This window comes from Zosterops lateralis (genome assembly GCF_965231275.1).
Source record: "Zosterops lateralis genome assembly, chromosome: 8".
Classification (NCBI taxonomy): domain Eukaryota; kingdom Metazoa; phylum Chordata; class Aves; order Passeriformes; family Zosteropidae; genus Zosterops; species Zosterops lateralis.
The window spans coordinates 23,486,750-23,511,084 of NC_139768.1; the positions used below are offsets into that span (position 1 = coordinate 23,486,750).

At 36.9% G+C, this 24,335-nt stretch overlaps 1 protein-coding gene across 3 annotated transcripts in view; it reads left to right on the plus strand.

Annotated features, from left to right (window-relative positions):
- Positions 1-24,207, plus strand: part of WDR11 (WD repeat domain 11) — a 35,004-nt gene extending 10,797 nt beyond the window's left edge. For all 3 annotated transcript variants that reach the window (XM_083866471.1, XM_083866472.1, XM_083866473.1), the window contains exons 11-29: positions 1,266-1,350; positions 6,141-6,247; positions 8,362-8,437; positions 9,885-9,993; positions 10,281-10,405; positions 10,824-10,971; positions 11,294-11,400; positions 11,868-11,982; positions 13,194-13,365; positions 14,895-15,003; positions 15,745-15,807; positions 16,793-16,858; positions 17,585-17,753; positions 17,992-18,087; positions 18,446-18,611; positions 19,461-19,558; positions 20,490-20,635; positions 21,459-21,538; positions 22,076-24,207. In XM_083866471.1, the coding sequence (XP_083722597.1) occupies positions 1,266-1,350; positions 6,141-6,247; positions 8,362-8,437; positions 9,885-9,993; positions 10,281-10,405; positions 10,824-10,971; positions 11,294-11,400; positions 11,868-11,982; positions 13,194-13,365; positions 14,895-15,003; positions 15,745-15,807; positions 16,793-16,858; positions 17,585-17,753; positions 17,992-18,087; positions 18,446-18,611; positions 19,461-19,558; positions 20,490-20,635; positions 21,459-21,538; positions 22,076-22,233 (2,195 nt within the window). In that variant the 3' untranslated portion in view covers positions 22,234-24,207. The remainder of the gene's footprint in view (positions 1-1,265; positions 1,351-6,140; positions 6,248-8,361; positions 8,438-9,884; positions 9,994-10,280; positions 10,406-10,823; positions 10,972-11,293; positions 11,401-11,867; positions 11,983-13,193; positions 13,366-14,894; positions 15,004-15,744; positions 15,808-16,792; positions 16,859-17,584; positions 17,754-17,991; positions 18,088-18,445; positions 18,612-19,460; positions 19,559-20,489; positions 20,636-21,458; positions 21,539-22,075) is intronic.
- Positions 24,208-24,335: the final 128 nt, after the last annotated feature.

The window sequence follows — 24,335 nt, forward strand, 5'->3', positions numbered from 1 at the left end:
CAAATATAGTTGGTAGTAGAGAAAAAAAAATCTGTGTTGATCCTGTGTAATTTATTGCAGACAGTGACCCTTGTGTTGGTTTGGTTCTGTGATTTTTTGAGTTCTTTTTTCCTGCCTTGGGTTTAAGCAATGCTACCTGAAAAATGCAATATAGTAGCAAGTTTTTATTTAGCCTGTTATTTACTGTGATATTAGTCTGCTGATGCACTCAGCATTTTACATGTTGCTCTCACTTAATTCTGTATGTCAGTAAATAGGGACTTCTGCAGCCCTGCATTCCTAGAACAAGTAAATGAACTTTACAGAGACTTTATTTTTGCTCTGATGTGAATTTCTAAAATTACACTTGCAGCACATTATTTTTTCTGGATTAATATATTCTGTCTCACACAAATGTAGTTAAGTTCATATGGCTATTAGAATAGTTGCCAGTGAGCACCTGATGTATTAACTTGGAATTTCCCTATTTAAAGCTGATTTTTCTGGCATCCTCTTTCAGAGTTGTCCTCTAAACCATAGGCAGTCCATCATGACATGATGTGATGCTGCTAAAATGTTTTCCATGAGCTGCAACTGCTAAAAAGGTGAAATAGAAAGATTAGAAAACCAACAGGTGTAAAGTGCATTTACAGCAAGGTCTTTTTAAACTTAACATACCTTAATGGCTCTTCAGGTATCCATTGTTGTATTTCATAGAATCGATATGAATATAAAGAAGTGTCTAATGGAAAATTGTAAGTTTCAGTATTTCAGAAGGTTTTTGATGTAATTGAAGCTCAAAGCTACTGAGTTACTGATTTCTAATTTGGAAGAAGTCATTATTTCAGGATGAGAAAGCAGAATTGCTTTAATGATTCCATAAAATATACCCAGAATTCTCCCCTGGCATTATTGGGGGATAACAGCTAAAACGTTTCCTTGAGGCATTTACTCATCTCCAGTAATCAAAACAAAAAAGAAACATTCTTTTCTTCTTCAGCTGGGTGGGTGTGTTGTGGAAATGCAAGAAGAATAATCAAATTTTCTGCAGCCTCTACAAAACGTTTTGGGAAAGTGTCTTGATCTAAGTGGATATCAGTGGCTGCAGAGGGTTTAATACCTGGGATTTAAGTGCTAGAAATTAACATAGTGATTGTAAAATATAATAGTTACAGGTATCTAAAAATTAGAGAAAGAAAAAAATAGCTGTAAATCCTGCATTTTCACTAAAGCGTGAAAGAAAAGAATAAAACGTGTGCCTATATTTTTTAAATAAATTTTTATAGGTACAAGCAATGGCTCTGTCCTGGTGTTTCACCTTACAAGTGGACTCCTCCACAAAGAGTTAAGCATCCATTCCTGTGAAGTCAAGTAAGATTTTCATTTTCCTTCCTGCTATAATCCTTCTGGGAACCAAATGCTGAAACACCTGAGTGATGTTACCCAGCAGTGTGGGTGTCTTGCCTTGCTGTTGATGAAATCAGGAGAATTGCCTGTTGGGTGCTCTACCCTGACTGTGCCTTTGCTGTGTGAGACCCGGAACACCCTGACAAAAAATGTCATGAAAATTACATTGAGGGAAATACTGGAATTGCATTTGTGCCTGCTGGGCATGCATATGCCTGGGATGCATATCAACTGCTTCCAGTCTCTTCAGTGCCCTGCAGGGCAGAGAAGTCTTTTTAAGATGAGAAATTTTATTTATTTTATTACTATTGAGATTGGGTCCTTTGAAATTATGCTGGTTGGTGGGTCAGGGTTTATTTACTTTATCCTCCTGGGGCTGAAATTGCTGTCAAGACTGTTCTATCCTAAGGGAAGTAAAGGTAATTTTTTAAAGACTGAGTAGAGGTATTTATCCATCCTAAGAAGGAGCAGAGTAAGTTTTAAAGCTTCTGTGCTGTGTGTTTTTGTGCAAACAATGGCAGAACTTTTTGAATAACTGATGGCACATATATTCAAGGTGGTGCTTGCTGGATACATATTTTCAGGCAGATTTAAGCCTGGAAAATAAATGAAAATAAATGAAAACAAATGAAAATAAAATACTTATCTCTGGTACAAATATTTCTAAAAAATTGTATCAGAATTGTGTCATGAAGCCTTCATCTGGTTAAGGTCTGCATTTGACTGCCTTCTGCAAAAATTTCAGTACAGTTACTGAGAATAGGCAGGTCTGAGAGTTCGTCATAGAAACCTGCTTGGAACCTACCACCAAAATGAGGTGACTTTCTTTTATGTTTGTGGTGTGATTGCTCAGCACTGTAAGAATAAAGTTCCCTTTTCTCTTCTAAACAATTGAATCTCTTGGTTTCATACCACTGACTACACATGAAATTATTTTCATTTTATGCTTTCTGTTGTGCAGCAGAAGAGGAGAGTCCTTTTTTATTACAGTGATTATAGCACTCAGAATGAAAAGCCCTACTCACATTTCACATGTCAAAAAAGGAAGTAAGATGGAGAGGGAGGAGGAAGGAAACAGAATTTTGAAAAAAACTTTGTGTGTTACTAGAAGTATTGTTAGTTTGGGCTTTTCAGTTTGTAAAGAGTTTGGAGCTTTTGAGAAACTTTAAGAATATATTAACTTTCTAGTTCTCAACAAGTCTTTTTAGAATTCATATAAAATGTTCGTGAATTCTATTCAGCCATATTAGCTGTTATTAGGGTAAATCTTTTATATATTTGTTACAATTTCCTCAGTTTTCTGAATGACTTTCTACATAATTTTTACTAGTTCAAGGGAATGCTTTAAGCAATTTATATTAAGGCATGGGGGTTCTTTTCTTTTTTTAAATTGATTTTCATGGAGTGCGAAAGTTTTTCTTTCACTGGCAATTGTTACTTTACCTCTAAAATGTGGATGGATTGAATAAATCCTCTGTTTCCATTTTATCTGACAGAACACCTTCAGGGCCATCATTATTTTAGTATGTAATTGAGAATACTCTGAAATTGTAACTCAAGGCCAGCAGAGTTCTCTGTATTTAGGAAGAGAATGTAATAAAAAGAAGGCAATTTTCCTTTACAAGTCAAGTGTTCTAAATTAATGGCTGCTGAGTTGTTTGGGTGTTAGCAATTATGATTTCTTTTTTCTTTTTTTTTCTGGTTTTTTTGAGATTAAAGTGTTCTACATCTGTAGTCACGTGCTGATTTTTTTTTCTTGGTTAGTTTTTTGTTTGTTTTTATTTAAACTTTGTGACAAAAGGTAGGAGGAATTGAATTGCCTTTCTGTCCTTCCTTTTAAAATAGTTTCTACTTGTGGGTGACCTTGAATATTCATTTTATTTATGATTATTACTTAGCTTTCACTATTTGTTTAGAATTATGGAAGTAAATACTTTTCTGCTGAGTTAAATTTCATTTTTATAAGGAGATTGAGGCAAGAAGCAGCAGAAATGCTTAAAGCACAAAAGAGGGAAAATCAATCAAGCCACTGCCAGGACTGTAAATGAGGGGGAAAATCCAGAGGAGAATTTTGGCCTGGCAGAAACTGGGAGCAGGAGGTCAGGATTCCTTCAGGACAGAGAGAAATACAAATCATTCTTATTACTAAGAGAAGTCATGAAATAAATCAAATACCTGTGGACAGTAGGCAATACAGGAGATAATAAAACATCTTCAGTGCAGAGAAGAATATATTTGAGACATCCAAAAAAAAAAAGCCTGCAGTGCAGCTTTCAGTTCAGTGGCATATTTGCAGCTCTCAATGCTGCTTTTGCTTATTCTGATAGTAAAATAGCTGTGACTGGAGCAGTGCTGCTCATTCTTTTTCACCGAAGCTCAGCAAGTTCAAGGCTGCAACAGCTTTTATTTTTGAAATTAAAATCTCAGTGGCTGTAACAAGAATGTCTATGGCCTGCAGGCACGACTTGAAAATTACTACATTACATCCAAATTTTAGCAGTTGAATTGAAGCTGTTTTAGCATTTGAATTTCAGCTGACTGCTCTTTGGGAAACTGCTTTGCAAACATTCATCACCTCTTTAAAAAAAACTTTCCTTGAATAGAGACATTAGAATGAAAAATATCTAGCACCACTTTGGGAGCACATATGGTTTAATTTCCCATTTTGCCTTTCTCTTTTTCTTACAACCCTTAAATTTAAGTAGCAGCTGCCATGTCATAAAGTCACAACAATCTTTTCCCAACTAAAAATGTAATTTGTGTTTTTATCCACTTCAGTGCACTTCATGATTTGTTTGCATTGGAAACATTAATCAAAACAACTGAGTCTCACTCCTGAAGTAACTTGAGACAAGTTGAATATATGGAATCTCCAAATATTGCATTTTAAAAGAGTGGGTTCAGTCTGAAAAATGGTTGGCAGCTGAATGTAGCCCTTCATTCTGATAGTCAAAGATGGTTTTTATGAGCAAATATTTGCTATTTCAAAAAGGAAGGCATGACTTGTTTCAATCATTAAAATTTGAATCACTGTCTTCAGATTCTCAGTTTCTGTGTATGGCAGTGACAAAAGTTAGGTTGTTTCAGGTGCAAGCAGTTAGCTGAGCTAAGGTTTCCTTTTGATTTTGAGTGTCTTGGGTTTCTGTAGATCTTTATTGGTATTGACAGATGGCCAGACAGCAGCAGAGAAAAAGGACTTGCCCTGGTAAATCTGAGCTGATGAAAGATGTGTAGAAATGCTTCGGGTCTTTGCAGGAGAATGGTGAATGACTACCAGCAATAACAATGCATTAGGAGTGGACTTTTCCCAAAAAACAGAGCTGAGATAAATGAAAAAGTGTCAAAATTCACATTTCTTCCATTTCAGAAAGCTCCCTGGATTTATGACCCTTTGGAGACTTGCAATGTCACCCATTACTGCAGTTGTAGATTTCTATTCAATCGTGCCTGAAATGTTTCAATTAATAATTGAATACTTCTCATTTTGATTGAAATTAATGGTTGAACTTCCATAGGTCCTGCTGGGGAAAAGATTGGGCCTTAAATTTTTAACTTTTTTGAGGACTTAGGAATAAAGCTTTCTATGTTTTTAAAGCTTAAACTAAAATAATATAAATATGGCTGTAAATTGAATGTGCAAAATATTATGGGAGTGCTTTTTGGTATCACCCATGTACATTGTATTTAGGAAACTTCTACTTAATGCAGTGTGAGTTGGATTTAGTGACAGTAAATCATAAATACTGGTATTTTTCTTATTCATACTGTACAAGTATTCTTGCAAAGCACGCAGTTGATGTAACAGAATTCTTGTCCTGGGAACAGTTCTTAAGTAATCTGTGTTTAAAGGCTTTGAGGAAACCTTAAATCCTTTTATCTGTGTTAAAATGGAGTTGAGCACATGTGTTTATTACAGCTCAATTTTCTTTAGAGGAGCTCCTTGATTTATTTCACAGATAAAGCAATTTTGACAGGCACCAAGTGTGTGTGGGAAATGAGGCTGGAGACGGGTCTTGTTTAGGAGCAGTCCCACCAGTGCCACTTTCTGTCCTTTTTGCCCTGTAGTGGATATTTCAATATTTCAGGAATTGGATGAGAGTCCATCTGTGCAGCCAATATGTTCTGAGCACTGGAATTTTACATCCTTGCAGCTGTGCAACGTGATTTGCTTGGGAGCTGCTTTGGCGTGAGCTAAAAGAACAAAAACCAACTAAAAAGAAAAAAAAAAAAAAAAAAAAAAAAAGACCAGGTTTCTGGGGCTTTTGTGAAATCTCTTCAGGGCCTCTCTTTTTATGTCATCTTTATTTCTCCTCTCTCTGGACTGAAAGAATTAAGTCTACCCACACTGCCACCCACATGAGTATTTTCCTGTGTGCTGGGAAATTGGAGTTGTTTGATAGTAACCCCTGATTTGATCAGAGCAGGGCTTTTAGTTCACTCTAGTGCTGAGTATCTGTGAGAGCTTTTGGCAAAAGTTAACTGTGTTTCTACCTGAATTTTTGATTTTAACCAAAGTGGAGCTAATGCAGTCTGAAAAGAAAGCTACTCTTAAATTTAATTCAGTAACATTATACTCACACTGTAGCTGTTAAAGTGTAGCTTCTTTTTATGCTTAAATATGATGTTTCCAAAAAGTGTAGAAAATTACTTCTGTGCTGGGTTTTTAAGAATATACATTAAAAAAAAATACTTCAGACTCGTAGCAATTCAGATATTTTGGCTAATGTGCTCCATGTATTTCCTTCTGATCCCAGGGGAATTGAGTGGATAAGCTTGAGTGGGTTCATTTCCTTTGCCACATCAACACCCAACAATCTGGGCCTGGTCAGGAATGAGCTGCAGCTGGTGGACCTTCCCACAGGTTTGTGTTTCCTGAGAAATCTGCACCAGGAGCTGACAGATTTGCTAGGGAGTAACAAATTCTGACTACTTTTTTTTTTTATTATTCCTTCTGTTGTCATGACAAAATAATATAATAGAGGAACTTTAACTGTTTCTGCTCTTCTTTGTGAAACCACAAGATGTGTTTTGTCTGGTGCTCTGCAGACAGACCTGAACCAACACCTTTGCAAAAACATCTTGCACTTAGTAAAAGAACAATAAGTGTCAGCAAGGGGGTTAGAAGCAGCCACCAGGGTATTAGTGGTGAATTTTGTTCACAAAATACAGATATTTCCACATTTCCAAATGTGTTTTGTCACAGTCTGCACCCACTGTTTGGTGTGCACCTGAAATAGTGTTGAACCATTTGTTGTGGTTTGTTTCAGCAACAGGATGGTCACAGCTTAAGTATGAATGAGTGTAAAAGGGATTTTAAAAAATAAAATCTGATACTTTTATAAAGAATTAGGGAGGATAAAAATTAAATAACTGTTAAAAGATACTGTTGATAGCAAAATTAACAGGTTATTTGTGGTTTTTTTCAACTATTTTGGCTTCATAATGGATGATAAATATATTTGTAATGAACTCAATATTTGCACAATATAAGGAGGTATAATTGGGGAGATTAGACAGTCCAGAACAGGAAGCACTTCAATAATTTTAAATTATTTTTGAATGTGAAAAGCTGGAGCCATTTAAGTTCTAATGGAAGAGCCTGAGTCTCGTAGCACATGGTTAGTTCTGAATTGCTTTATGTAAAGTGATTTTTTTTTTTAATTGAGTTTTTTTAAGCTTATGGAAAAACCTTGTTGTATTTCCAGGGTGCAGCACAGAGAGGTTATTCTTTCAGCAAAATATTGTTGTAAAGGTTTTTTATATTGTTCAACTGTTCCAAATCAAAACAGAAAAGATGCATGCATTAGGAAATTATTCTCATGTAAAATGAGAATCTGATTTTTCAGTCAGCTTGTGAATCAGTATAGAACATTTATTGACAGGAGTCATAAAAGATTCAGATTTTCTGCAGGTGACTAAGATTTGAGTAAATGTGAATATCTGAGAGCATTTGGTTTGCTTAAAAATGGTATATTTCCTCTTTTAAAGCTTTCAAGAAAGGCACAGCAATTTAACTGTTTGATTTTTGCTTCTTCCTCACTTTGGAGCCCAATTTTCTATTTTAGGCCTGGGAAAACTCTGCTGGTTCAGATTCACTTTGACAAAATTCACATGTACAAAGGTGAAATGAACAAAATTCACATGTACAACTGAACAAAAACATGAAAGAAAATTGCTAAGTTGTTGAAAATGGATGAGAAAGAATCCAGTAGCCTCTGACAGGAGAGCTCTAACTCATGTTCTTGATAACTAGATTTATTCATGTAGCTAGTGTAAGTAATTTAGCAGTGAGCTACAAGAGGAGCTAAAGTTAATAGCTGGAATTTTTTTGGAAGCTAAGGAGAATGAAGATTGCGTAGAAGGTGCTGTTTGTAGGTCATTATTTATTTCAGTAATATCTCTAACACCTATAATTCTGCCACACTTCCTGTAAGTGGATGAAAATTTTGTTGGGGATGAGATTATAAACTCTTAAGATTTACTATTTTAGCTGAAAAGGAAGAGAGAATGGTTCTGATAAGTGTAGAATTACACCATGAAATACTATCACAGTTCATGGCAGAGTTAATTTCTTTTATCAGACTTGAAATCTATTAATGAATTTCCTCCTTGGGGAATGGAGAGAATCTCTCATTGGCTTTGAGTGGAAAATAATAACTCTTTGAACTCTGTCTCTATAATTTATGTAATGCTGATGCATCCATTTCAGTTGCTGTGCTGTGGAACTGAGTCAGGAGTTAGATTTGACAGTAGAGTTTACAATATATTTGGTGTAAACTCTGAAATGCAGTAAAACGAAATGCAGTAAAACTTTAACAATTTTAAGAGTAACATTAGAGATGGCAGGTGATTTGGAGATGTTCTGGCTTGGTTTGTAAACTGGTTCTGTTTACAAACAGAGCAATTTATTAGCTATTTCTCAATTTCTGTTTAGTTCATTGACTGTTTCTGTTGTGCCCCCGTTGTGTGCTCCAGGCAGGAGCGTTGCGTTCCGTGGGGAGCGAGGCAACGACGAGCCAGCCATCGAAATGATAAAGGTGTCTCACTTGAAGTAAGTGCATCAGCCTTGGGAAGTTTATAAATTTCACTGCACTGCGTGAAAATCCTCATATCCATCTAGATATTCCAAGAAAAAAAAGCACTTCAGAGTGTATAGAAAAAGTATTCAACAGCATCAAGAGGAAAATGCTGCAAAATATTAATTCCAAGTGAAAAGGCTGTGAATGGTTCCGTGGTTGACTTTGTCACTTCAGGATCCACTCACATTGCAAAATCAGTAACTAATATTTTATTTCTTACAGGAATTATCTTTTATGAACAGGCTTTTAGATAATATTTAGGAGAATAAAAGTGCTGAACTGCTTTTTTCAACTTAGATTCTGCTACAAGTTAATTCTCTTTTCCATAACTTAAGCCTTACTTAAAACTAGAAAGTTTGGCATTAAAGATTGGATGATTATTCACATTTATTTAGCTTTTGTAAGTATTTCACACCTTAGTAATAATTGTCTGTTGGAAAACCAGATGTGAGAATATAGTTGTTTAAAAAGTTGGCTGATAAATGACCAAATAGTTTCCTTTCAAGTCCTCATTATTTTGAGCTCAGGGCTGTGACAGGAGGCCCTGATTTCATTGTATCAAAAATAATAGTTGTAGTACTTGGGAAAATTACTTCACTTTCTTGTATAAATGAAATTAAAGTCGTGTTGAATTTAATAGGGCATTGTCTCTAAATCTTCAAAGCTTCTTCTTTACAGCGGAGGAAAAAAATTAATGTCCTCTAGCTTGCAGAGGAATATTTTTGTATGTAGGAGTTCCAGAGAATTTGGAAGAGTTCAGCCATATAATGTTCTTATTAATGCATTAAAAATTAAGAACAGCCAAGGGCTTAGATGAAGAGGCTGGAGAGTGTTGAGTGAGACAGGAAAGGAGGTTCACTTGCAGAGAGAGGAATGTAGTGCCTGAGAGGACAAATTGCTGCATGGCCTCTCCATTTTCAAGTTAAATGTGAAAAGTGGTAGATTAAAGGTCTTTACACTCATCCAGCTCCACAAATGAGCAGTCTGAAGATGTGACTGACCAGTGGTTTAGTGTGAGATGATTTTATGCTCATTTATCCCTGGATTAAGAAGTGATATGCATCTATCTGCAGGAGGGAAAAAACTGTGTCCAGCCTGCAGTCTTGTGTGTTTTCCTGGTATTTTGTGCCATCAGCTCAGGCTGAACATGGTGAGATCAGAGGTGCTGCTGCTCTCTGAATTATTCCCTTGTCTCCTCCACAGTAACTGTGCAGAACCACCTGGCATAAATTTATAATTCTGTAAGCTTTGAAGAGAACTCTTTTTCAGACATTCTTTTGCTCCTCAGTAACTCAAGGGAATCACGAGCTTCAGAGGGGGTTTTGATTTGCTCTGCTAACTCTTGAGGGCCTCCAGAGTGCTGGTGTGAAGTAAAATGCTCAAAGGACTCTTGCTGGAGTAAATTCTCATTTGTTTCAGGCAGTATCTAGCTGTGGTATTTAAAGACAAACCACTGGAGATCTGGGATGTCAGAACTTGCACTCTGCTCAGAGAAATGTCTAAAAACTTCCCTACAGCCACTGCTTTGGTAAGGAATAAATTCCGTTACTTTTTAATAAATGTAATACATTGAAGTAGTATAAAATCTTTGAACAATTTTGCAGCAAGTGTTGCTGTAGCATATACAGATAAGTGCTTTAACATTTCATCTGTCACCAAATGGAGGCAGGAAAAAATGTGGTTTTGGTGAAGAAATCTGCTCTGCCCCTTGGGTGATGGAGGGAGGTATTACAGAAAGCAGCTTTCTTGGAAACTCCAGTAAATTCAGGGAGTAAACCTTTGTCTTTTCCATTTTTCCTGGGCCGCTTTCCACAGGAGTGGTCCCCTTCCCACAACCTGAAAAGCCTGAGGAAGAAGCAGTTGGCAGCCAGGGAGGCCATGGCCCGGCAGACTGTGGTGTCAGACACTGAAGTCAGCAGTGTGGAATCCTCTGTGATCAGGTATCCATCCCTCCTCCTGGTGGAATTCTGTGCTCCAACAATTCTTGTTTTCCCACCATCTGCCATTTTTCTAACGAAAAGAAGATTTTGGAACTGACTCTTGAGTACAGAGCAAGCAAAACAACTTTATGGGCCTCTCTTTAGTTTCCATATGTGGGACTTTGGTGTACTTTGATGTCCTTGTTTCTCTCAGGTGTGTCTGTGGCAGTCCATTGGTTACCTGGTTCTTTAATTAAAACTGTTACTTGCCCTTGGACATTTCCACAAGAATGGAACTAATAAATAATTAACTGTTAAATAAAGTGTTTAGAAGGATATATGCTTTTTTTTGTGTTGTTTCTGTGCATGCGGTAGAATTTGTCTTGCAATTCTGATTTCAAGAACAAAATAATTGTGTCTCATCATGTCCTTTTTAAAGCTTGTTGCAGGAAGCTGAAAGTAAATCAGAGCTGAGCCAGAACATCTCTGCCAGAGAGCACTTTGTGTTTACAGGTGCTGATGGGCAGGTTTATCATCTCACAGTAGAGGGAAACTCAGTAAAAGACAGTGCAAGAATTCCTCCAGATGTGAGTTCCAATTTTTCTATATCATTGATGCTTTCATTTTTTGCTTAGCTTTGACTGCCAAAAAAAATCAGGGATAAGCTTTGTAGCAGCAAGTGGTCAGTAATGTAGTACTTTGAAATCTGAAATATGAATTCCAACTTAAAAACTAATAGCAATTCTGTTTTCACAGTCTTACATATAATTGTTACCATTTTAACTAAGTAAACTTGGGTCTATTATGTTGTATAATTTTTTTTTTAATGAATACCGATGTTGAAATATTTGTTCATGTATTTGAGTCTGTTAATCACAAGATATTTTTCTGCTTCTTAAATATTTTCAGGGAAGTATGGGGAGCATTACTTGTATTGCCTGGAAAGGAGATATCCTGGTTCTTGGAGATGTTGATGGAAACTTAAACTTCTGGGATTTGAAAGCTAGAGTATCCAGGTATGAATGCAAACTTAAGTCTGTCAAACATGAGATTATGAGTATTAGAATGTGGAATGTTTTCATCTGTCCTCATTTTTATTCTTCACTGTAGGGAAAAATGCAAGTATTTTGGAATGAAAATTCAGAAAATCTCTGCTGTGTCGCAGTTCCCTACATTTAATCTCTTGTGTTTTCAGAAGAATTAACATTTAATCAAGGTTTTAAAACCAGCTAGATTTTTTTTTTACATTAAATCTGCAATGACTTCTGGTAAAACATTAAGTATTGTAGTGTTTATTCCAAGCATTTCATTATTTTAGTATAATAAATTCATAATCTGGGCATCCATTTGTGTGTACATATATAGAGAGGTTGTTCTGCTCCTCATTCTGTGCACTCCCAGGATGTGAAAAGTTCCTGGGAAGGATTCAATTTCCTACAGTATTGGGTATGGAATGATGGATCCTAAACTTGTCTTTCCTTAGGGGGATTCCTACACACCGGAGCTGGGTGAAAAAAATACGGTTTGCCCCAGGGAAAGGAAATCAAAAACTTCTTGCAATGTACAATGATGGGGCAGAAATTTGGGATTCAAAAGAGGTAAGTGGCTGTGAGTTTGATAGGCACTTCTCTTCAAAGGCCACACCTCACCTCTGAAAATCAGGATGAGTGAGGGATGAAGTTTTACGGAGTCAGGATTTTTTGCTGGCAGTTGTGTGATAAAGTCTTATGGCTTTTCTCAGAAGATTTTACTCCCTATAAAGCATCTGTGAGCTGCCAGCAATGAGAAGTGTCTTCCACTCTTAAAGCTGACAATGTCTGAGATCCCCTTTGCCATCCTCTTGGAATGGTTTTAAGGAAGACCTTAAAAATTTAAAGGGGAGTCTCCAATCTGAAATTTCAGTCTGCGGACAGGAGACTGCTTTCACTGCAGGTTTCCTCTGTGTATGGTCAATAGATTAATTTGTTAGGGAATACCAGGAAACCAGACACTTGTTCATTGATATTGTCTTGCTTCTCTTCTTACTCAGAAACTCTGTGGTTATGTACACAAAGCTGCTGGGGTTTGCTTTGTAGGTCTTTCAGGGGATTAGAGTGCCATGGGGAAGGGAATATAATTGTACTGTTTTAACTTAGCCCCTGGAATAAGTTCAGGGTATCAGGGTATGAAACAGGAATTTTAATTTTTTTCCTGCTCACTTTGTAATGAGCACCAGCTCCAAACTCAGACACTTAATTAGTGCAATGTGAAACTCCACTGATGATAAGAATGGACAGCAGATTTGAACAACTTCTGTGAATTATATAAGCAGAGTAGGATATTACCCAATGAGTCTCTTCTTGAAGCACATTTGAATAGTTTTGATGCCACAAGATACACCTCCTGTAGCTGTTCCCTCTTCTTTCTCTAGGATAAAGGAGTTTCCTACATGAAAGCATTTTAAATTAAATTCACATTTTCGGTTGAAAGTCTTCCAGTGTATCTGTAGTAATATTTTATATTCTCAGTTCTATTATACATCTTATCCTGTCCTGTTAGAAAAAATAACAAAAAGGCAGCTGTACACTGTGCTCAAAAGGATTTTTTCTCCGTTTTAAATTGGGAAACAGTATTGTTCCAGGGCAACTGTGTGACCTGCTCCAAGGTTTCTAAATTCCCTACTCTCCAGAAAAGACCATTATTGAAATGATTCATGGCTAACTTCACCTTTCATCCTGCATTTCGTGCTGTGCCTCCTGGGTGTGTGTCACAGCCTCACACGGGGTGATGGAGAGGCTGCTAAAAATAACAAATAACTGAACTCCTCCAGGTGCAAATGGTGAGCAGTTTGAGAAGTGGGAGAAATGTGAATTTCCGGATCTTGGATGTGGACTGGTGCACGTCAGACAAAGTGGTGCTGGCATCAGATGATGGATGCATCCGAGTGCTGGACTTATCCATGAAAGCCTCGTGTTTCAGGATGGATGAGCAAGATTTAATAGGTATGCTCATGGCTTTTGTCCTATCCACTGCTTGAGACTTCTGCACTCCTGTTTGGAAAGTGGAGCTCAGCACCTCTGTTAGAACAGGGAATTGTCACTCCTTTTGATCCTTTCTACTGCTTTTCATAGATACAGGTAATTTTTTTATGCTTAGGTCATATGCATGGGTTTTTTAATACAAGTTTAATCTCCTAAATAACATGCACTTCTTAATATCTTAATGAAATATAAATGAACAAAATAAGAGCTTTTTGTACAGATATCTAGCAGATTGACTTAAAAAGCATTGGCGCATCAATTAGGTATCAGTACCTGCATCACTGGTTCTGATTACATGATTTTGAAACACTTCTTGATGTGTGAAAATGTATTTTATGATGTTTTCCCAAGTGTTTGTAGACTGATTCATTGCTTTTCAAACTGACCTTTAAAATAGCAATATCAGTGCTATTTGCCTTTTTAGCCATATCTTTAAGAAGGGAATTTAAGTATTTAACTAGTTAACTAAGCTACATTTTTTGTATTTTACTGGTGTTCCAAATAACTCTTCTTGTTGTTGCCTTTTGAGTCAATCCTACCTTTACACATGAAGTTTCCTTAGAGCATTAGATTTCTTTAAAACCCAGTAGATTCTAAGACATATGTAATAAACTGTGATGTGGGGAGCTGTGGTTGATTTGAGAAAACATGTCATTTATCACAGCCGTTCTGCTATCAAATGAGTGTTCTGCAATATTAAGTTATAAAAATGAATGTTGTAAAGCCAAGCACACTGAAATGAGGCTGTGCCAGCCTTGATTGAGCTGTCCTCCTGCCTCTGCTCTGTGCTAATGTTTTAATTACCAAATCACATTTACAAGAGCCCTACATCACTCAGTGCACATGAAGTACAGGGAATTGTGAATATTTAATAATGGAGCTGGTTTTGGTACTTGTTTTACTCCTCAGTCACTGGGTAGCATTTACTGCCTGCCACCCACACCTTCGGCTGAGAACAAACTTTTACATCTGTGTGACAGCACTTAATGTATAAGTTTTATCTTACTAAACTTCCCACCAGCTTTTCCAGATGATGGGGTTTAATCCTTGTATTGTACTGTAGGAATTAAGGGGAGAAAGCAAAACATGCTTTATGATATATTTGGCATAGCTTTACTTAGTTCATGCTCATGTAGCGTCAATAATCAGTGTACACAGCTCTGCCAAATCCAGTATAATGCCCTCCAGGAGTCTATGGCTAAATTCACTTTGGAATGTCCTGAAATTCTCATTTGAGCATGGTTGATAACCCTGTACCTTCTATGAAGTGTTTTTGCTTGAGTGTAGTGATGAGCTTTAATGTCCAGCAGCCTGTGCTGGGTGTATGAAAAGACTTTTATTTATGATTTTCCTGGTGCTTACAAACAAGCTGGGACATTTTCTGGCGTACATTTTTGGGTGTACATTTCCTGTGGTACATTTTCTGATCAATGAGCACAGCATTATTGCACATGACCCTCTGGACAATGAATATTTTCCTTTTGTTTCAGAACCCGTCTGGTGTCCCTACCTGCTTGTTCCAAGGGCTTCATTAACTTTAAAAGCATTCCTACTGCATCAGCCATGGGATGAGAAATATTCTCTGGATATTATGAACATGTAAGAACAAATATATATCTGTGTATAACATATTACTGTATTTTAAAGCCTACATCTTTTATTAGACTTTCTGTGCAAATAGCTGTTTTCTTGCTCTTGGGGACAGTCAAAAATATAATTAGTTCACTATTTATTGGTAAAAGTAATAAATAGATAAGGCTCTAAGGTCAGGTATTTCTTCTGGCTTTCAGTAGCACTTGGCTATTAAAAACTGCAGTCTACTTTAAGTCCTGGAAATATTTTTATGGGATTCTATTACTTCTGAGAAAAATTGTGTTCTCTTTGTTCTAGAAGTTAATGCAGCAGTCAGAGTTGTTCCTAAAGTGTAACAGCAAGTGATATTCTGATATCCTAGTAGACCTGTCTGTACTCTTGGAGCCATATTCACATCATCATAGGAGCACATTTCTGTGTCCTGGCTTGGCTCATGTCACACAGTAATGCTCCAGGCATTGCCATTTTTATTAATTTTAAGGTTAATGAAAAAAACAAAATGGGAAAAGAAAGATTGGCACTGACTCTGAGGTTCAGTGGAAGCAAACTCAAATCTTTCACTGTTTTTTTGGAACTGGTAACGCGGTAAAGAATCCTGCATGAATGGATTACCAAAAGAATGTGAAAGACTGTTTCCTTGTTTGTGCTTGTGTTTTTTCTCCTACAACTAATGCTCTTCCATTTCAGATAAGTCTGTCCTTTTGGTAATGTAGAAAACCTCATTTTTTCCTTTTTTTTTAAACCTAGTGATTATCCAGAAAATGAAAATATTAAGAACCTTCTTCAAGAGCAGTTGAATTCATTGTCCAAGTAAGAATTTTCTTATTATTACTTGTGTAAGCTATGAAATTCTGAGATTGCAAAAAATCTGAAGTTTTTGGCAATTCACAATTAATGAAGAAAGAATTCTTTTTGCCTAAAGATATGCTTCAGTAATGACAGTTTTTATTTTAAAAATGTTACTTTTTAAATGTAATTTTAAAATTACATTAAAGCATGTAACTTGATGCTTTAAAGGTACTGATAGGTCCATGATTTCAATTGACCTGTGAGCACTTGGAATGCTCTTGAGCAGTAATTCTCAGGGATTTAGGGGTTCTTTATGTTGATCCAGACTGCATTGGACGCTGCTACTTAAATATTCCAAGGTTTGTCAGGATATTTGAGCTCTGAGGAAAAAAAGATGATTCCAAAAATCCTTTGTTGAAGATATAAATCCAGAGTAATGTTGATGCACATTGCTCTGTTTACACAGAAAACTGATTTTGACATTGAATTTAAATCTTGAAAATTATAGTTAAAGCTAGTAAACAGAAAATTTTGTCCATTATACTTTTGCCCTTTCGTTTAGTAGGATGGAAAAAGTAGCAGCCTATTTTTATCCATCTGAAACAGAAATAAAAAACCTAAATTCATGCTCTTGCATCCCTTCTGCCATGACACTACATAGCTGCAAGATTATTTGTAGCTGAATTAATATTGTAATTAGCAGAATTACTGCAGACTAATTGGCGGCTTTGCATACACCCTGGTGGTGATTCCCTGTATTGCAAGGATAAAGAGTTCCTGATGGACTCTGCATTTTCCCCTGGAGCAGTTATACGTCAAATTTTATAAAATTCCTCCTGTAATTTTTTTCATAGATGCATTTTTTCATTTCATAAAATAAATTGTGTATTTTGAGTGTTGATCTTTTCAGTTTGTATGTGATCTATCCTATTTGCCTTCAAAACCAACCAACCAAAAAATCCTGCCCAGCATTTTTACAGATTCTTTAACACTTTCTCTTTTGCAGTGACATTAAGAAACTTCTGCTTGATCCAGATTTTACTCTCCTGCAGAGATGTCTCCTGGTTGCCAGGTAGCAGAGATTCAGATCAACATAGGAAATGTTTCCTAGGAAAATCTTGATGTTATGAACACATAGGAAGGAGCTGAAGTTTAGGAGCTCACCCAGTTGTCCTTTAATTTAGCACAGTCCCTAAACTGTTTTGTTACCCATCTAGTAGAGTGGTTTTAGGACCAAAATTGAAGTGTTACCTCACTGAAACAGTTTGATGTGCTTGCTGGATACAAGAAACTTCCCTCAGCCTTGGTGGCCCTTTTATAACTGCAGTTCTGGCAGCCATGTTACATTTAGTTGTTCATGCCCCAAAATGTTATTTAGAACTTCACAATAGTTCTGTACAAACAGGGGAGGGCCTGGGGTTTATTTCAAGTGTATTTGTTCTGTGTGGTCCCTCTGCCAAAACTGAGCCAATTTTAGTCTGTCTATATTCAGAGATGGTTTTCAAATTTAGCAACTTGTGGTTGAAAGAAAATATCAGTGACTAAGTGGAAAATAATAATAAATATCAATTTCCACCTATTTCTATGCTGAACATTCCTGGAGTTCAACTGCTGTTGTAGCTTAACCTTGATGAATGCCATTCTGTAATATTCTTTTATAGCCTGTCCCACTGAGAATGCAAAGTATTTGTGTTGTCCACAGGAATGCAAGTCCTTGAGAAAATGAAATATATCATATTTTTATGTGGTGTATGAAAAAATACAAACCTGTTTCACATCCTACTTTGTATCTTCTCAGACTGTATGGGGACGAATCTGAGCTGCATTTCTGGACTGTTGCTGCCCACTATTTGCACAGCTTATGCCAGGAAAAGCCTGCAAAACCAGACACAGCCATCCTCCCAGAGCACTTGGTTAATCCTCTGGATATATGCTATGACATACTGTGTGAAAATTCTTACTTCCAGGTATGTCAAGGAGTTCAAAACCAAATTCGATAGGAATGCCATCAGCACAATAAACACTCACTTTCCTGTGCATATTTCATTTTTATTAGTAACATACCAGTCTGGATTAAAACATTCTTGGTACTTAAAAATAGAGGCTGTTCCAAAAACTGGCAAGATATTTACATATCTTTTAAATGCCTGGTTTTATTTCTTATGGTAGGCTTACATTTGAAATATTTCTTCCTTCTTTGTCCAGAAATTCCAGCTGGAAAGGGTAAATCTCCAGGAAGTGAAGCGATCAACATATGATCATACCAGGAAATGTGCTGATCAACTTCTTCTCTTGGGCCAGGTTTGTGGGTAATATTTGAATTTTTTATTCTTCTTCCCTGTCTTTTTCGCGTACTTGACCTAATCAAGGAAAGCTTTTTCCAATTTTATTTGTTATTTCCTAGTTGTATGAACCCAGTGCAGAGTTTTTGCATTCTTGTGTTAAATTCAAGTTAGGTTTTCAATGCTGTCCTTATTGCAAATGTCCCATTGAAATAGAATCTTAGTTATTACTAGATGGGGAGATATTTTTGTAGCCTGTTTTAGAATAACAACTTTCATTGTTATTTGTTCCATGTCTTAAAAAAGGGTAAAAATAGAATGGCTTTTACACAAAATTAATATGTTGTGATCAAAGTTGCATTTTTTTCTCTTGCCAGACTGACAGAGCAGTGCAACTACTCCTAGAAACCAGTTCAGAGAATGCACATTATTACTGTGATTCCCTCAAAGCTTGCCTGGTCACAACTGTCACCTCATCAGGGCCATCTCAAAGCACCATTAAACTGGTGGCAACCAACATGATAGCCAATGGAAAGCTTGCAGGTGAAATATCTCTTCCTCTTTGCTTGTAAACTGATAATTCTCATCATTTTTAAGGATGCCAGTGTTTGGAAATAGGAATGAATCCTGCTGGGATAGATCTTACCTGTTGCATGTGCTAACTACACAGAGTAGTTAACACAAAAATTATCAGTAACTGAGTTGTAAAATCCAGCTTGTCTTGATTTATATTCACTGGAAAACTGACTTCTGGAGTAAATCTATTAGCAGTTGTTGGCACAAAAAGAAGCTGAGCATGTAATATGTATTTTCCACTTTTCTAATTAAAGAATTAACTAAAATTTGATGTCCCATTACAAAATGTGAAAAACAGATTTAGTCTCCTTTTCAGTTCAGAACGTTTTTCATAAATATGCGTTTTCTTACAAGTACAGGTTAATGTTGCTTAATGCAAGAGCTGAAACACAACTGAACTATTTCAGTTATAACCATATCACAGTAATACTCAGACATGCCAAGAAAGTTAAAAGCCTTTACTTGCCTGGAAAATGAGTTTCCACTCTGGTAATAATTGCACTGTGGACAATATTAAATTAAAACAAAGAACTGCCTATGAAATCTATTTCTTTAATTTACAAAGATCATTATGGCTTTATGATGAAAAGTCTTGTGAACACCTAAATTTGTGTTGAGAACAAAGATAAATGAGAGCTTTGTGTGGCCTCTGCAGCCCAGAACGAAGATGCAATAACTAGCACCCAGGTTATATTGAGAGCAGTCTCAACAACTTCATGTGCTGAGGATTTGGAGATCCTTTTCCACACTTAGATAGCAACTCTTTTTCTCTTTTTTCCCTGGATTTCCTGACTGGATTGCATTTGTGTGTTGCAGAGGGGGTGCAGCTGCTGTGTCTGATTGACAAGGCTGCGGACGCCTGTCGCTACCTGCAGACCTACGGCGAGTGGAACCGTGCAGCCTGGCTGGCCAAGGTGGGCAATTCCTCACTTCCCAGGCTGGTAACACCAACCACCTGCTTAGCATCTGGCCTTAGGAAGGCTGAGAAGGTTGCTGAAGTTCCCTAAATAACGGAAACATCAATTAGAAATGTTGTTCAGCTATGAGAAGCCAGTCCATTCAATCAGCGCTGACAGATTCTTCAGCCTTCTGACCACACAGGTCTGCTCTCATTGTCTACATTACAGGATTGGGGCCTAAAAAGCCTTGGAATACTCAATTTCCTAATTTTTCAGCAGTTTGGAAAGGTCCATATAACTGCAGCAGTATAAAGTTGGTAATGAACTACAAAAACCCACTCCTGGATGTGACTGGGCAGTGACTTTGTGTTGAGCTCTATGTAATGTGTGAGCTGATTTCTAAATTACCACCACCACATAAATTTGCATCACCTTCTGTTTTGGTATGCAGCCATAATTACAGCAGAACTACCCAGACACAGCATTAATTCTCCACATTATAAATGGACAGGAGTTAATGAGGATTTTTCAGCGTCTCTTAAGTAAAATTTCTGTTATGTTTCCTGAAGAAGAATGGAAAAAGTTTTACTTAGATTTTCTAAATGAGAGAATACTGCCTTTCTGAAAAATAAAGATTTATATTTTTTTTTGTCCTTAAGTCTTCAGTAAAGGCTGAAGAGTTACTTCTTGATTTAGAAGAACTTTAGAACAGCTTGGGCTAAAAATAAAGTTAATCACATGTAAAAATGGAGCGACTCAAGTGAAGTACTTTTATACCCAGATATCTCAAATTTTCCTTATATTAATTGAAGGAATATGGGTACTTTTTGTTAAAAAAGGATGGTTTTAGATGCTTTTGCTGCTGTCCTGAGGAGAATGCAGCAGGAGTAGAGTGCAGTGTGTGTGTGGCAGCTGGGGTGAGCTCAGGCTGTGCTGTGTCCCGCAGGTGCGGCTCAGCTCGGAGGAGTGCGCGGACGTGCTGCGGCGCTGGGTCGATCACCTCTGCTCCCCGCAGGTCAACCAGAAATCCAAGGCCATCCTTGTGCTCCTGTCTCTTGGCTGCTTCACAAAAGTTGCAGAGATGTTGCACAGGTAAAGGTGAAACAGCACAACCCGTGTTTTCTCTTGTCGATACTTTTTTCTGATGTCTGTTTATATTCTAGTGTGTTTTTCTTTAATTAGTTTTAACCTGTGGGCTACAACTGGCATTTCATTTTACTACAGATGATGCCTTAAGTTTTGGCTTTCATGTATTTCAGATTCTGTGCTGCCCAGGGGTGCAGTTCTGAGCCTCACATTAAGTGCTAGTAAGTTCTCTTCACAGAGTAGGGAGACAAAACAAATCCTTTTCCTGCTGCACACCAAGGACAACTTTCAGGCCCAAAAGCACAAACAAGGGTGGCTGAAGGATGGGACCTCACAACCTGAAGCTGGAATTGGACAATTAAACCCCAATATACAAATGGACCAAAACTTATAAAAGTGTGAGACCTCATGACCAGTCAGCCATTTTGTGACCATTCTTAGTCCACCTTGGGTGTAGCCCTGGCCAGGCCCTGTCCTGCCCAAGATGGATCCTGGAGGCCTTTCAATAAATCCCTACTTTATCCTCTAGCTCTGTCCAGTCTCTGTTCCAGGTCAGCCTTCCCAAGGCATCACAAGCTTTGAGATTGCCAGCACCCATTTACCAAGCCGTAATGATTTATAGTATCTGTGATATTTTCTGGGTAACTTCAGGCCTGATCTTTCAGAAAAATTTATAGCAAGTGTCAGTTCTTGAGTGCAAGGAGATAGGGGAGATATAAAAAAGATCTAGAGAGTCTCTCTGAAAGTGTTTTGGTGTGATGTCCTGCAATACTTACCTGGTTTGTATACTAACAAATTATTCTCTTTTTTTTTTTTTCCCATTTAACAGTATGAGGTACTTTGATAGAGCAGCTTTGTTTGTAGAAGCTTGTCTGAAGTACGGGGCATTTGAAGTTAATGATGATACAAATATCCTTTTTTCTGAAATCCTGTCTTTGCTCATTAAATCTCCACATCTGACCTGGTGTTCTGGAAAGCTGAGCAGTTGCACAAACTTTTGTATTATATACTATAAATAATAATGCATATGTAAGTAACACCTGATCCTGTTCTATAGAGTCATCAGCCTGTAAATTAAAAATGCCACTAATAAGTCACGTAGATAACTTCTGGTCTAATTAATGAAAAAATCTTTGTGACATTAAAATTTCTGTTGCAATTTTTGCCATTGTATCATGGTAGGTACTTAAGCATATCTGAAATGGTCTGGTTTGGTGTATAGCACTCTGCATGTTGCTTTATAAATACTAATATGAGTTCAAAAGGATGATTTAAAGCAACTTATATTTTTCTTATTTGTGCTGAGAAGTAATGGATTTATTAGCACAATTGGTAGCAACGTTCAGCATTTTCACCTGGGGAGAGCCAAGGAGTAAGAAGGAGGGAAAAAGGGGTTCTGAGTTTCATTTTGCTATTAATTTGTGTTTTCCTTAATGCTTCATTTACATAAACTGATCCATGCTGTGTATGCAGATTATGCCAGAAGCTTGAAGCTCCTGGGCTTTAAGGAGGGAGCTGCTCTCTTTGCCTCAAAAGCAGGAGAAAGTGGGAAGGAGCTTCTGACTGAGCTCAAACAGCCAAAGGAGGAGGTGACTCAGGAGTGAGAATTCTGTGTTTGTGAGGTTCTCTGGCAGACTGGGATTCCACTGGGTGATGAAAATACACTTTTTTCTTGAATCACTGTAATAGCTGATCTATGTGATTTGAGCAAATACTGTTAAATGTATTCAAAGTCAGGACTAAGAACTGTGGTATTGCCTTTTGTTAAATTTGTCTTCACTTTCACAAGAGGGGGAAGAAGCTTATGATAAAATTATACAATAATATTTCCACTTTTTCAACTGTAGCAAGAATTAAATTTAAAAACATTCTGAAAGAGTTCCATACCTGTGAAAAAGTCTGGTCCATTTACTTCTAAAACTCAAAATTTAATAGAACTTCAATGCTGTTGTATTTATATGTAAAAATGATTGAGTCTGTACTGTAAAAATATAAATATATTTTAAAATAAACAGAGATCACAAAGCACACAGTTCTTTCCTGGAACATCATGTTTTTCTCAGTCAAGTTTCTTGTTTAAAATTACTGTTATTTTAAATCAATTCACTGTAATGTCATTTCCATAACTGCCTGGGATGGAATCTTTAACAGGTTCACTTAAAAATGTTGCTGTCCTAACATTCCAGAAATCCATGAAACGTCAGTTTTTTCAGTTAAGGGATTGTTATATTCCATTTTATTTTCAAGTGTGCACTCCCTGGGGACTGAATTCTGCCTGTCAAAGGATGGCAGAAGGTTTTACCTCCAGAGCAGTAAGGTCAGGACACTGCTGGTGCTGTCCTCAGTCACTGTTTTCTTATTGAATGTCTGGTTAACAAAAGGTGAAAAGACCATTATGCAAAGCCAGAACAATGGCTTTTTCATTAGATACTTCTCCTGCTAACATATCTTACAGTCCACATATAGAAGGATGCCACCAAAAACCTCTTTTCTGTTTTTTTGCCAGTATTTCAGTACTTGTTTGTGTTATTGTTTCTGATGTCAGATGTGTCTTTTCTGTGTATTACTGATGAGAAGTTTTACAGCTGAGTTGTGGGTGCTGATGGTACATTGTCCTTGCAAACTGAAGACTGTGGCATTTAAGCTAAAAACCCAAATTCTCATTTTTTCCCAGCTTGTTGGAGCTACTGAAGTTGAATTTGTTGTCGTGAAAAGAATCCTATAAAATGTCTCTCATTTGAATGTAATTTTTGTGTTGTCTACTTGCAGTAAGTGCATTGGATTCTGCTTTTGTTCAAGGATTTGTGGATATGTATTGAGGACACCACATTTAGCCCATCAGCTTTGGGACATTTCCAGCTCCAGAAAACTTTTGGTTCAAATCTTAAATAGTATTTCTGATAAAATTGGAAAGAGTGGATTGTTCAAGTCTTTCTGAATACAAACTGAAAAAGAGTTTCATCATTCTAAACAGAAAAGTAGGACTTATAATTGCAATGTGTAGTATTTGTTCTTGCCACATCTTACATAAATAACCATAAAATACCTTTTGTTCAGTGTGCTGTGAACTGTGCTTATGTTGTTGCTTTAGCTTGGGAAAATGAGTATACAAGGAAATTTGCCTTAAGTATTACGTAAGCAACAGAATTAAGCAAAATTAACTGTAATTAGCAGTGGCCTGAATTCTGGCTCACACTGACTGCTACAACTCTGCTCAATCCCTTCTCTTGCTTTTGTAGCAGCCCTTGTAGACAAGGCTCCCACAGAGTGGTGGTGAGCACACCCAGAGTTGTTCTTTGACAGAAGCTGTTTGTCAGTGGGTCTCTGAAATAAATCTACTTCAGTGTACACTTGGATTTATAACTCTGATGGGGTTTTTTTTTAAAGAAAACAACATATTGCAGAGGCCTTTTAATACTGAATGTTTCTATAAACTTTTAAGTGTGCAGGTTGCAGGATACTTTGTGGCATTCCCAACTGGAACCTTCCTGAGGAAAATAGAGTGTAATAGTGATTGAAAAGTTTATTTAGATAATATTGCAGTCTCATTACAATAATAAAAATATTTTTAAAATCTCTGTGTGTCTTGATTTAATACAAACCCATCATCTGTTGTCCTGGAATGAAGTGCTGCTTGTGCAACTGTTGTCATTTTGCCTTCTGGACAGGAACAATGCTCAGGGCTGGGTTTAATAGAGGAAGTGAT